The 15,297-nt window shown below is 41.1% G+C and overlaps 1 protein-coding gene across 3 annotated transcripts in view; it reads left to right on the forward strand.

The window, feature by feature from the left end:
* The window catches only part of BRINP1 (BMP/retinoic acid inducible neural specific 1), a 156,415-nt gene that overhangs the window by 108,189 nt on the left and 32,929 nt on the right, over nt 1-15,297 (forward strand). For 2 of the 3 annotated variants that reach the window (XR_011364818.1, XM_069986567.1), the window contains exon 6: nt 8,238-8,474. The exons of the other annotated variant lie outside the window; for it this stretch is intronic. Coding sequence is in view for 1 of the 2 variants with exons in the window: in XM_069986567.1 (XP_069842668.1) it covers nt 8,238-8,474 (237 nt within the window). In the remaining variant the exon portion in view is untranslated. The remainder of the gene's footprint in view (nt 1-8,237; nt 8,475-15,297) is intronic. 3 annotated transcript variants of the gene reach the window in all.

Genomic DNA, 15,297 nt, shown 5'->3' on the forward strand with positions numbered 1-15,297 from the left:
AACAAAGGGGTCGGAAGTGATATTTTTGGGCCAACCCCGATCATCACCAACATCATTTGTTTGTAGTTGTTGGGACGGCACCATACACCTTATAGCGGTTAGTTCGGCCGTCTAAAGAGTATGGGGACCTTTAGCTCTCCTATTACACCTTGACAGGAGGTAGTAGGATGACATTAAAATTTTAATATATTGTAATACAGCTTACTCCACATAAAAATTAAAAAAATTTAAAAAAACACCGTAAAAAACAAAACAAAACGTGGAAGTGCATTTTTTTCCATTTAACCCAACAAAAAGTCTTGAAAAATAAGGATGAAATGAAACACTAAAGAAAAGACACCATAAACAACATGTAAAATAAGGATGTAGGGATCAACCATAGGGATCTGTCCTGTGCATGAGCTCTTTTTTATTTTTATTGTGTAGTCAATATTTCAGTTGCGTTCAGCCAAACATTTTCCAGTTCATACAATCTAAACTTTGTATAGCTGATTGTATAATGTTGATTGGAATTAACATAATGTTTTCTCCACATGGAAACTGTTGTGTATAATTCAATCAAAACCAATCATCTTTAGTTGTACATTTGTGGGTACCTGTGCAGCTGTAATTCTGATTTCGACACCAACATACACAGCATTAAACATCTATAACAATTTCATTCTACATATGAAGCTTTTTTGTCAGAATTTAAAATAATTCAAATTTTGCCAAATGAACGTTACACAAGACAGGTTGATTATACGGCATGAATAATTTATGATCCTTCAGGATCTGAGATATTTCAATTCATTTATTAATAGTTTTTAGAAATTTTCAGAAAAGTATTCAAGACAGTATTCAAGACAAAAAAAACTACAAATCTCCAATGTATTTCTAATAGAATGTCATGAGATCCAATGAGGGCAAGACACGCAAAAAAACATATACATTACAGATATATTATTACAGTACAAGGCTAAGTTCACACAGTGTTGTATCGCACAGTGTCGCATCATTGACCACAACGGCCGTAGGTTTTCGAATGCATTAATTTCTATTGTTTTCAATGGCTGTTGTTGTGTACACTGCAGCCATACATAATAATGACAGGCGTTTCTACATGTGTTGTTCGTTCGGCATGATGGGAATTGTAGTTTTGCAACAGCTGGGTGCCAAAGGTTCAAAACATTTAGTGCATTTTAAGCCGTTTCTCCAAGCCCCACTCTTCTTCTAGACACTCAAAATTGTCTAAATTGTCAAAATAAAACATATCTAAAATGCAAAGTAAAATCAACAACAATGAGAAACAGGGTGGACTGGCACTACCGTTGTATGCAGCACGTAAAAGAGGCAGTCTCTTCCTATCGGACAGGCAGTTAACTGTAAAATCCAGTAACAAAGTAAGGAAAATGGAGGCACTCACCGCAAGAAGTCTTCTTTATTCAAAAATCATATTGTAAAAACCTGATGTCTGATGAAATGCGCATTAGCGCGAGAAACAGCTGTCACACATTCTAATGTTGTCCGGTGTCCCTACTGTCTCCTAGCAACTCTGGTTTTTACAAGATTATTTATGAATAACTAAGACTTCATGTGGTGAGTGCCACCATTTTCCTTCCTTTGTTACTGGAAAATGCAGAGTAAACTTGGCCAAATAAACCTATTAGTGCAAATTAAGTCAGAACTCTAGTTCACTTAGCTTAGTAAATCTCCCCCATTGCATTGGAACTGTTAAAATATTCCAAACCTTTCTTAATTTAAAAGCAAAGGATACAAAAATTACACTTGTCTAAAAGTGATAAAGAGATTCCCTGACGTTTTTCGATTCCATTCGAATTCTTAATCATGGGATAGAAAGCCATTGGGGTGGTGCCTGACAGCTTCTCCCCACCCCACCAATGTTGATTGATAGACCCTTGTTTGGGTATAGGCAATGTATCAATCACGGGTGAAGGGGTGGGCAGAAGTCACCGGCTTCAGGCAGCTCATAAAAGTGATAATAGGTTTCCTTTAAGAATATAAGGTCAAACAGATTTAAAGATTTCTAGCAGGCAAAAGCCTTATGGAAAAAAATAATTCTTAGGAGACTAATGTGTTCAAAGAGAAAAGCAACAAACCACCGTAATAACCCATGGTCAAGGCAGCATGAAAGTGATGACAGGTTCTCGTTAAAGAATATAAGGTCAAAAACACATAAAAATGTCTAATATTAAAAGGCATGATAAAATTTCTTTTTCTAAGAGATTAATGCATTCAAAGAAGAAGAAACAAAGACGTGTAGAATTAAGAAATCAGATGGTTATGATGCGTTTTAAGTACGTGGCATCACCCTTTGTATGTATTTGTATACATGAGTTCTTTGCCTTTTTAGATACACAAGATTGATGGTTTTTCTTCGGAGGCATCTGTGCTGACCTTAACTAGTTCTTTTATTAAATTTTCTTTGCTCTCTTAGACTAGTTTATGCCCGGCTATATTCTGAAATACAATATGTTTCCACACCAGAGATATATCTAAGGGAATACGGCTCCCAAATGTGAGAGAACAAAAATAACCTAAAGACAACTATTACAGATCACAGAGATCTCTATATTCTCATACCAAAAATTTATGTTATACGAAAATGGCTAAAATTATAGAATATTAATGTACCGTAATTCTTCAAATATATTACCTAACCTGAACGATATTACTAATAGCTCCCATTTTTCATCATTGACATCAAACTTGATCTTCCAATTAAGCAAAAGTCCAGGCTTTTTAAAAAAAAACGGCAGCTGGCAGGAGGAGGGCAGAATTTGATAACAAGTATGAACTTACCTCTCCCCGAGCCCGCGATGAGCGGCGGGACCAGCCTTGGGCCCCCTCCCCCGAGCTGTGGGATCTCCTCTGCTGCCAACATCATGACCCGGCTGATTGACAGCTTGCTCAGCCAGGTAGTGACTGGGGTGGAACGCCACTGTAGTCACTGATTGGCTGACTGGGCTGTCCATTAGCCGGGTTAGGCATTTTCTTCTGACTATTACGTTATCACAACTTTGGGAAAATGAATTTCTGCAAGGATCTTAAGGCCAGTCCCGCCACTTACGCTGGGCATTGGGAGAGGTAAGTGCATACTTGTTATCAAATTCCCCCCTGCCCCTTCCGGCTGCCGTATTTTCAAAAGGGTCGGAGTATTGCCCCATTTAAACATTAAATATATTGCTTTACTGGTTGAGAACATAACAAATAGGCTATTCTTACCTTTCCGCGCTCACCCAGTGTCCAGCTCCGACAAGCAGGTGGCTGAACCTAACTACTACCTCCCTGGCTCAAGCGCTGGGGTCCGCTGTCGGCCCTCGGGTTCCTGCTTCCCCTGGCCCCTTCCTGCTCTGGGCAGGGACTGGGTCATGATGTACCAGCCCCGCTCAACCAGTCAGCGGCCGGCAGTGGACCCTAGCACTTGGGTTGGGGAGGTAGTTGCATGTAGTTAGGTTCAGCCACCTCCTCCCTGACTCTTTAAGAAAAATTTTGTGTGTCGAACATCTCCTTTAAAATGAGCAAAATACCGCTTTAAGTCAAGATAATTCTGAACACTACAGCAATAAAAGTCTATAATACCAACAATTCACTGACATACTAAAAAAGGAAATCGGTGCCTTATAAAAATATATTAGAAAAATATGAGATATGAAAGTTCTCTATTCAAAGAAGAAAACAAAAACAAATCAAGTTTATTATTTACAGTAAAGTGACGCTGAAAACAGAGCGGTAGATTATATTAGGTCTTATATATGGAACATTAATAATTACATTAGGGAACTTGGGAAATCCTGGACATTGGCAGCCTAAGTACAGGTATAACGGGAAACAAGAAGCATGCGTTCTTTTATAGAAAATGTCAGCTAAGTGGCCTTTTGTGAATGCCATGGAGGGTGAAAGACCAAAAACCCTTGAAAAGAAGGACCGCAAATCGATGGATCGCCGTGTGAATAATAGACTCACAAAACACAGAAACCAGTTATTATTCATCCTTCAGTCATTATCATTGAAAGCAAACTAAGAAATAGAAGATACATTGCTATATATGATTTATTCTTCGGTGGATACTAGATTATGAATCATTCCCAGTAACCATGGAGTCCACAGAGCTGATGTTTTGTCCTGGGTGAATGAAGATTTTTCCATTGTTTCAAATTATTATAAACATATAAAGAAATCTGAAAACATGATAGTTATTGCACTGCCGGAATACCTTACCTCCTGGGCTCCTGCGTTACAGGAAATGTGCCCATCGTCTATGGCCATGCATCATACATATCCATTTAAGAATATTTCTTATTTTCTTTTTTTTCTTTTTCTTTTTTTTTCTTTCAATCATTCTTTATTAAATATTTCAATAAAAGTATTTACATTCAAAGCAGGGGCCGGCACAACCCGAGTCCCTACCAATATCTACAGATACATTTTAGCAGATCTCGCCCATAAATCAATCCCAAAATCCACATGTACAAAAATAAGACATCCTTATATAATCGGGATATATTTACACATTGAAGTTTAACATAAGACCCACGCCCCAGTGCCATGTATCTTGCCACGACACATTACAGTACCTACAAACCCCAGCCCCCTCCCAACCCCGGGGACCAGTGAGAGAGAGAAGAGAAAAAAAAAAGAATAAACAATATTTCTTATTTTCATCTTCATACTTGACTGGTAACAATTGTCTGGCCACTTAAATGAAAAAATAATAAAAGCAAACAAATCCCCCCCCAAGACTACCTAGAATGTTAAAAAGTAATAGAAGTAATACTTACCTTCCCAAACCTCCACTGCTCACGTCCTGCTGCTTCCTGGGTCCTCAGTCACTACATCCTGGTCCTGGTCACGGACCAGACATAGGAAAAATAACTATGTGAGATAGAATAAATCAAGTTTTATCATAGTATAGGGGATAACAGCCTCATCAGTGGCGGTCTGACCATTTGGACTCTCACTGATCCTGAGTTCAGCTCTTAGAATGAATGGAGAATTGGCTGCACAGGTACAGTATGCACCATTCAATCTGGGGTCCCTGTTATGTCCCCATTTCCCACATTGAGGGGGGTTAGTCCCACTGGTCATACTCCCCCCCCCCACCACCAATCAGCTTGTTATCCCCTATAGGGGATAACACCTTGAGATGGGAAGACCCCTTGGAGATCCTATTACAGTCTCCTCTTTAATTGAAACCTTTTTTACTATGATAACCGGTAATAAAGGGATAATTCTGGTTGTGGTATGTCCCTTTGGTCCGCTCCTAGTCTGGTACCTTTGTTTCCTGTACAGGCCGCTTACTCTGTATTATATATAGTATACACACCCACCGGTCCTTCTCCCACTACTGGAGTAACATACAACCCTCGCAGATATGTATAAAACTACTTTACTAATAACATAAAGATGACAAGACACTATACATTATATACAGATACAATACATTACATAGAGATCACAACCACACACAGCTGCCTCCTTTCCTACCCCCCTGGATACCAAGCACCATGTGACCAATAATGTGTATGTATATACAGTATAACATATATCCAGATCCCACACCGTATCCTGGATCTATACTTACTAACAAAGCCACATCCAGCAGCCGACCACTAGTACATGTACATATAGAAACTCATGCATAAACAGCATATATATCTATAGCAACACACACTTATACCTAGAATATCTATATGTACGTATACAGTCTACTGTGATGCTATTATACTTATATTGCTATATACACACACAGAAGGCCCACATATAATATACCTGTTCCTAAGTGCTTGTTCGTCCAGGGCCGCAGGAAAGAGAGCGAGACCTAGAGTATTACATGGTTTATATCCCCTAGAATTGGTCCCAACCCATTCTATGGACTCCACCCTAAGACCACTCATATAACTTACAGTGGGGGAATGGAGAATGTTGACCAACTGGTTAAATTAGCTTCTTCCTGGACTCAGGGCCTTTGAAATGCTAATGTCCAAATGGTCTTTAGATACAGTGAGAGCTCAGTGACTGCCTGCTATCAGTATATACTATATACCTGGCACAGGTATATAGTATATGTGGTCACAGCTCCTGTAACAACCGGAGTCAAATTTCAGAACCTGAATCAATTAAAGTCGATATGTTAATATATTTTACAGCACGAGTATAAGAGACGTATTTATATTTGTCTACCTCGCAGAACATGTAGTACATAAAACTGACTCTGTGATGTTATTGTATTCATTTGCATGCATAATAGATTTACACAAGCGTCTTTAATGGTTCAACAGAAGTTTAGCAGTGAATTAAACATGCGGCCCCCTAGCCATGTCATGTCTAAGATATCGATGACAATAGAGACCCTAATTTTTTAAAATATATTAATAATTAAATAAACAAAAGAAAAAAAAGGCTGCTCTATGGATGTGCTGTCCACATTAATCTCGATTTCTGGTGTCCATCTAATTTACTAAGGATTTGTAAAACAGCACAAACTGGCCCTACTGCATTAGACCGAGAAATCTCAGCCAGGGACCATTTGGACTCTCACTGTGGTATTGTCAAAGAGTGTGACTGTTCAAGCAAAGTCTGTGCAGGTGAACCAATGTAAAAGGTCCGGCTCATACAATTTCAAACCACCACTGGTCGTCCATGAATCACATTCAGTGTGAATTGGAGCCTACGTAAATCATGCTATGCAAAGATTAAACAATTATGAAGCAAGAGATAGACTCACTTTTTGCTGTCTTCACATTTAGTTTATTTTCTTTCTTAATTTGTGTCCATTTTCAGGCTGAGGAGGCTTAGAGGTATGCATCCACAGAGTTAGCGTGGGTCCCGTCTGCCGCGCAACGTTTCAAGGGTGTGTCCCTCTTACTCATGCGTAAGAGGGACACACCCTCAAAACGTCGCACGGCAGACGGGACCCACGCTAACTCCCTGGACCCATACCTCTAAGCCTCCTCAGCCTAAAAATGGACACAAATTAAGAAAGAAAATAAACAAAATGTGAAGACAGCAAAAAGTGAGTCTATCTCTTACTTCATAATTGTTTAATCATTGCAAAGAGTATGACTGTGCCTGCTACTATTGGTAAACCCTTTCAACTAAACAGAGCTCAGTGGGCTGTACAAGTGTCCATCTTTACCTTATCTCCACACTAAATATAACTGACTGCGGTAAAATTGAACCCCTTTCCTAGTACCTTGAGATCATGACCTTCTTTCACTCAGTGTAAACACTGAGTAAGGCCGCTATCAGACATCAGTTTCATAAAGGCTACACTTGATTTAAACATGGAAAACTTAAAACAATAAAAAAGAGTATAGTGCAAAACTGCTTGCCATCACAACCCCTGCTGACTTTGTGACAGTGCCTCGACACCCCTGACCCCTGCCAATCAGCTGTTTGGTGTCTTAGGATATCCAGTGGATAAGCTATCAATATTTTCTTTTTCTAGAAAACTACTTTAACTTATCTAATGAAAAGGTAAGGATGGACACATCTGTACTTTGATGGTACATCTTATGGATAGGCCATGAATAACATGCCCTGGAAAAATTGTTACAACCCCAATATATAGAACCTATGGTAAGTCTTCTACACCCTAAGGAGCCAACGGTTGTCAGCCTATGTTACTGTGGCCATGTCTCCAGCATTGGTTACTTGTATTAGTCACATGTTATCTATTTAATAGACACAACACTAAATGACCATTGCTCGTCCTTTACAGGAATAGCAGGTCACAAAAACCTTGACTATCTGGCATTAAACCTCATTGTACGTATATATCAAGGCTCATTTCTTTCTCAGTATTTTGCTGTTTCTCCATTTCTGTGTATATTATGTTTATGCTATGCATACATGCGGAATGCCTTGTAACACTTTCTACCTGACAATCCTCTCTCGGTACAAGCATTCTACGCCACGCATTTCTCCACTCTGACGAAACTTCCAGTTCATCACCTTTCACAATTTGATAATAGCCTCCCTCCGTAATTTCCCACTTATTTTTCGCCTGCGCCTATTAGTTTTTTTTATAGTAAGTTATTCCACCGCACCATGCAATTGATAAATAAGTGAGACTTACAGGAGCGTGCTCTTATCATACTGTGAAAGGGAGGGCAAAGTCTGCAGGTATGTGAATCTGTAAGCACTGCTATGATATCCTGTATGTGTATATGCCATTTCTTCCCTCCCCGACGCCTTTCTTTGTTTAATTTCCTCTATCATGTCATTGTCTTCAGGTCTGCAGATCATTATGCCTCAGTACTTACAGGAGAAGTTTGTTCAGGCTGCATTGAGTTATATCATGTGTAATGGGGAAGGCGAATATTTGTGCAGGAACAGTCAATGCTCCTGCCTGTGCTCTGAATCCTTCCCCCAGTGTAACTGTCCCTTCACTGACATCCAGATCATGGAGAACACGCTGAGTAACCAGGGCAAGGCCTGGGCACAGGCATACAAAGATTTTGAAAGCTCAGGTGAGGATTCACATTAGTCAATGTTCATATTGTCATGATATATGTTTTTGTACTCTTGTCCCACCATGTTCACCCAACTTTATGTATTTATAGTCACTGTTATTACTTTTAATGTTAATGTTTTTCCATACCTTACGTCCCATAATAATATGTTGTTTATTTCATTGCCTTTTATATGTTTCTTGTCTCGACTGTTGAAATGCCTGCATATATCCTTACAGTAATATTATCGTGGATCATGGTGCTATATATGACATGTATGTGTTTATAGTAGATATAGATTTGTAATGGTTTGTCTTTTCATAATTTTTTTTTTTTTTTTTTTTACTTTTATAAACACCTGTCTGGTTTTCTTTATTATTATGATATATTTTCACTTGCATTACATGAAAGCATAGCTAGGGTCTCATTTAAAAGTGTCAGTGTCACTTAAAAAAATGTTTTAGCTTTGATTGGTCAGGATCTGTGTTCAGTCAGGAGAAGCACTTTGCGGAGTGCTTCTTTCTTCAGTTTACTGCTGGAGATGGGTTCCATAGACTTACTATAAAATCTGTAAGAGCAGAAGGTTGGGGAGAGAAGTGCTCAGCCAGGTGCTTCTCCCAGCTATTTCTAGAGACTGTCGCAGGTATGAAAACCCAGAGCCTGACTGATCAAAACTGTTGTTAAACTGTTAGTAAATTTTCTTTTTTTTTAAGTGACAGTGACACTTAAGTATCTACCACTTCCAACTACAGTATGTGCACTGGAATTTGTTAGGGATTGATGTTACTACAGCATGTAGGAAGTAACCCTAGCTAAGCTACTGTTTCTACACAGAGGCAGAATTATGGAAAAAAAAATCAATTTTGCCCACTGCAATCACAGCTCAGCTTTCAGTTTTCAAGATAATAAGAAAAAAATGAGAGCTGTACTGCCATTGGAGGAATAAGAAATAGAGGTAAATCAGACAGAGCTATGGTGTCATAGGAACAATGTACACACGCTGTAGATCCAGTTCACCACTGCCATATTAGGAGCAAATGAAGGTAGAGATAACATTGAGCATTGCAGGCAAATAATTCCAGTGCGTCCAGAAGATAAAACTTGGTTTTACTTAACAGATGATGCTTAACAGATGCTGACACCTTTCAGGCATGTCTGGTCTTTAGTCATGGGTACTGTCTGTACATACAACAAATGAGAGGTCAGCCAATCACTCTGAGGTCAGAGGGTGTTTCCCCTTCAAACCTGGTTGATTGACTCTCCTGTTTTATATGTAAGCCTTATATATTGATGGTAGCCATGAATAAGGACCAGACTTGCCTGAAAAGCATTAGCATCTGTTAAGTGTTGTGTGTGATAAAGTCAACTACATATGTTAAATAAAGCCAAGTTTTCTGTTCTAGAGATGCTGGAGTTCTTTTATTGCCTAAAAGTTGTCATAGGGAGATGAACGCAGAAGGGAGTCTATGTCGCTAGGAAGGAAGCAGAGTCTCCACAGAGAGAAGCAAGACAGCACCAATGGCAAGCTTGAGTTGTAAAATAGAGGTATTAAATATGGCAAGAGAATGGTGGAATCACATGAAACAAAACAGCAGAGACATATTCCTAGCTCTCCTACAACACCGTTCACACTAGGCAGGAGCATGTTGCTATGGCTGAAGTTGCAAAAACACCAAAAATATCATGGTTGATTTGAATAAGTGAGAACGTGCGCCTATTGCATCCCGTGCGATGGATCGTGCAGCCCGGTAACTGCTCCTGTGGGTGATCGTGGTGTCTGCATGGGGTCGTGCAGCCCCATTAGAGTTGTGTAGTTCCCTGAGGCTGCCTGGCTGTCCATTCATCTACAGAGGAACACAGCAGGGCTCCTGTGCTTTACTGGGTCCCTTGCTACACGATTGTTGAGCCGTGAACATCGCCGAAACGCGTTGCTCATAATAAAGAAGTGTTTCACAAGAATTGGAGATTGATTCCCATGTCCAGCGCCGAGGCCATCTCAGTCTTTCTTCCTCCAGAATATCTTGTGATAGGAAATGAAGCTCTTAGTTTCAGCCATATAAGACTATTTCCACGTACTGCAAAGTATGACAGTAAAAATTTCAGCTTAGTTTTTTTTTTATCTATTCTTCGTATTTTGCCTTTATTTTACTGTGTGTATGAACATAACCTAATACTTCATCTTCTACTCGACTAAAGACAAGAATTATCAGTTCCAAGGCTAAATCTATGATTAGTTCTGTCACTCAAAAGAAGAAGAAGACAACAACGCTGCCCTTCCTCCTGACATGATGGACGTCTTCTATGTTATTATTACATTTTATGTGCTTCTATATAACTACACAGTGGTTGTACGGAAATTATATATCAGAGAAGTTCATTTGGGCTCGACGATAGATGTAGCCATAGTTCCATTCGGTATTAATCTGATAGTAAACCATTTTTGCATTATACAAGTTTATGCCTGATGAACTCCTCACTAAGACCCCCGCGGTGATGCGCTATCACAATTATTATGCCTGTCTAACCCCTAAACACCCACAAATCTGTGAATAATGGTATCCACACGTCTATTCTCTCCCTAGATATTCTGGCTATGGGATTTACGTTCAGTTGGATATTTTATTGGTTTAAAGGTATTTGGTATTAGATACAGCTGATGTATTTTGTAACTTAAAGTGTACCTGTTGTTACAACTTTCAAAACCTAAATTAACAGTAGACGTAATATAAAGAAAGTTTGCAAATTACATTCATACCTTTTTTTTTATCACCATGGAAAACACAGCACTTCCTGTTTTCTGACTGTTTTTTTTCTCAAAGAGTCAGAAAACAGGAAGTCCTGTGTATCCCAGGCCAACTTAGCACTCACAGAGAGAAGGCAGTCATGTGATTGAGGAACACATTGAGCCGGGACTCTCTGTACTGGCCAGAATTCCTTGGTTTAGTCTGTTTTTTTTACAACCAGCACAAGTCAGAAAATCTGCTTTCACGAGACTGGACCTCTATTTCTGGTAAGTACAGCTTTGTTTTACAGCATGATAACAAAAAACTAATGAATGTGTATTGCAAACTTGCTTTATATCTCATCTATTGTTAATTTAGATTTAGAAATTTATAACAGGTACACTTTAACCCCTTAACGACATAGGGCGTATATTTACGGCCTATTGCCGGTAAGGGAGTTCAGAGCGGGGGCCGCGCGGCGACCCCGCACTGAACCGTGGCAGTCCCGGGTGCCGCTTGTAGCCCGGGACCGCAGGTATTAGCGGGCACGGTCCGATCGCCGTGCCCGCTAATACAGTAATCAGATGCAGCTGTCAAACATGACAGCTGCATCCGATTACCGGATTCAGCTTATCCCTGGTGTCTAGTGGCGGAGATCGCTCCCCCGGGACGTTATCCCGGAGGAGCGATCTCCGTTTCTAAAGCCGGCCAAGATGGTGCCGTCCCCGGCTCGATATATGACATGCATAACTTATATTGTATCTGATGGCCTGCAGCAGCCAGAAGTAAACGAGTGCCTATCTTATGGATCTCTGCAGCATATCTATGCTGCAGAGATCTCTATGAGAGATCAAAGTGTATATACTAGAAGTCCCCCAGGGGGGCTTCTAGTATAAGTGTATAAAAAAAAAGTGTTGTTAATAGTAAAAAGCCCCCTCCCCTAATAAAAGTCTGAATCACCCCCCTTTTCCCAGGTCATAAATAAAAGTAAATAAATAAATAAACATGTTTGCTATCGCCACGTGCGTAATCGCCCGAACTATTAATTTATCACATTCCTGATCTCGCACGGTAAACGGCGTCAGTGCAAAAAAATCCCAAAGTGCAAAACTGCGCATTTTTGGTCGCATCAAATACAGAAAAATTGTAATAAGAAGCGATCAAAAAGTCATATATGCACAATCAGGGTACCGATAGAAAGAACATATCATGGCGCAAAAAATGACACCTCACACAGCCCCATAGACCAAAGGATAAAAGCGCTATAAGCCTGGGAATGGAGCGATTTTAAGTGACATATATTTGTTAACAATGGTTTGAATTTTTTACAGGCCATCAGATACAATATAAGTTATGCATGTCATATATCGTTTTAATCGTAATGACTTGAGGAACATATATAACAAGTCAGTTTTACCCCAGGGCAAATGGCGTAAAAACACATTTCCCCCAAATAAACAAAATGCGTTTTTTTTTTTCAATTTCACCACACATATTTTTTTTCTGGTTTCGCAGTATACGTTATGCAAAAATTCAGCCTGTCATTGCAAAGCACAATTAGTGACGCAAAAAATAAGGGCTCATGTGGGTTTCTAAGTGGAAAAATGCAAGTGCTATGGCCTTTTATGCACAAGGAGGAAAAAACGAAAACGCAAAAATCGAAATTGGCTCTGTCTTTAAGGGGTTAAAGTCGCTATTTTATTGGCGGCCAAGTCTATGCATTGTACTTATCATCAGCTCTAAAAGTACTCGTCCATTTTCAGTAATTATCAGTCAAGTTTCACTGCCAGAATCTTCTGGTGGTGGTTTCTTTCTCTGAGAGCAAGAGGGTCAAGCCAGTTGAAGCCGAATATGCCCCATCTTTCTCTTACTCAACATTATCTGCTGGGGGTGGACCGAAGGTCGCAGTAAGGGGGAACATGGGCCTCTCTGCAGCCATCAGTGTTTGTGTGGGCAAAGAAGGGTCCCATCCCCTGTGTTTTGTATATTCTTATTAGAATACAATACAGTACCTGGGGGGGAGCTGCCTGTGTGTAAAGCAGCCTTTGCAGGGTGAGTGGTAATTGCCTGAAATCTGCCATTTTGCCTGTTACATGCCAGCAGGGGAGATTCAGCAGCCCTCCAAAAATATCAGAGCTGATCCATTACACACTGGGCACCGATAGTGGCCCATTCACAGGATAAGTCATCTCTCAGCACTACACTGTGAACAAGGCTGGAAGCAATTGGCTCCATTCACTATGTAGTGGCCAGACCTGGTAACTGCAGCTTAGCGGTTGTTCACTTAAATGGGAGCTGAGCTCTAGTCACGTGCCGACCGGAGCTAACTGCTTCCAACCCCATCAACTATGTTACACGGGTGCCGAGTAGCTGATTGGTGGGGGTGTCATTCAGCTATTTATGAACTATCCTGTATATGAGCCATCCATCTGTGTCACCTCGAAAATCGCTTTTAAGGAGTGCACACGTACGGGAATCACAGTTGATTTCACACTGCGAGTTCAGCAGCGAGATACGCTGCGATTCTGAGCACTGTCAGTCTAAATAGGTTTACGCACTTGCAGTGGAATTTTCATTCTGCTGTGAGTATGTAAAGTGCCATCCCCTTTAACCCACCCCGTCCCAGTGAATACTTTACCTGTCCGCACTCCTGCTTGCTTCTGTGGCTCCCGGCTCCCTGACGTCCCGCTCAGCCAATCAGTGCTCTGTCCTGCTGCAACTATTGCTTGGCTGAGCAGGACGTCAGGGAGCCAAGAGCCACAGAAGCAAGCCGAAATGTGGACGGGTAAAGTATTCCCCGGGCGGGGGCAGGTTAAAGGGGATGGAGCTTTACATACTCGCAGCTTGATGAAAATTTCGCTAAGAGTACTGTGTGTAAACCTGTTCAGACTGACAGTGCCGGGAATCACAAGGGATCTTGCTGCGGAAATCTGCTGCAATTTTGGTACGTGTGAACCCACCCTAAAAATACTGGGCAAAATGGAAATAATAATACAAGACCCAGAAAAACCCTTTAGGGTACAAACCCACACACCGTATACACAGCAGATACGCAACAAAAACGCAGCAGATTTGAAGCAGATTTGGTGGTGCAGATTTGATGCTGTGTCCAGTTATTTAGATCTAATCTGCTGCATATTTGTTGCGTGTTTGTTGCGTATCGCAGCAGTAAATAAGCTGCGTATACGGTGTGTGGGTTTGTACCCTTAAAGGGAATCTGTCAGCACCTATTCTGGTTCTGAATTGCTGACAGTGTGATGAAGGTCAGTGTCTGTTAGTGTGGTGGGTTCCCTTTTTCATATCGGTGCTGTACTTTGTCCCCATCTGTGCCGTAACTTTCTCCACCACTGTCAAAGAGGGGGAGTGGTGATGCGTTCGTGCTGCACTTCGGCACGCCTCACCACTGCCTCCTCCCAGCTTCTGTTGAATATTCATGACGCCCGTCACCCCCGGCCTCCTGGCGACGTCATCTTTAGTTGCCTGGGTCTGTGCATTGTCTGCCTGATTCGCGCATGCGCCGTAGTTTGTCGGACCGGTGCAGGCGCATGAGGGCCAAAGCCTGAGGGGATCTCAATGGCTTCGCTCAGTGCACTACGGCGCATGCGCGAATCAGGCCGCGGGAGCGCAGACAATGCACAGACCCAGGCAACTAAAGATGATGTCGCCAGGAGGCTGGGGGACGGGCGCCATGAATATTCAACAGAAGCTGGGAGGAGGCAGTGGTGAGGCGGCCCGAAGATCTCACCACTCCCCCTCTTTGACAGTTGTGAAGAAAGTTACGGCACAGATGGGGACAAAGTACAGCACCGATATGAAAAATAAAGGTAGCCCACCACACTAACAGACACAGACCTTCATCACACTGTCAGCACCTTAGAACCAGAATAGGTGCTGACAGATTCCCTTTAATCTCTTTGCTGTTATAGATACAGTTTTTCTCTCCTCCTCTTGTCTGTTCTTTTCCATCTGGGTTGAGGAGCAGGAGGTAGTCTGGGATGTAAATACACATTATAAATCACTCATGTCCCATAATAATAATACTAATAATTTGCAACTAATGCTACTAACCTTCCCTGAGATATGTCTCTATCTAACACCGGTTAGTGATCTGTAGCTAT

This window comes from Dendropsophus ebraccatus, chromosome 10 (assembly GCF_027789765.1).
Source record: "Dendropsophus ebraccatus isolate aDenEbr1 chromosome 10, aDenEbr1.pat, whole genome shotgun sequence".
Classification (NCBI taxonomy): Eukaryota; Metazoa; Chordata; class Amphibia; order Anura; family Hylidae; genus Dendropsophus; species Dendropsophus ebraccatus.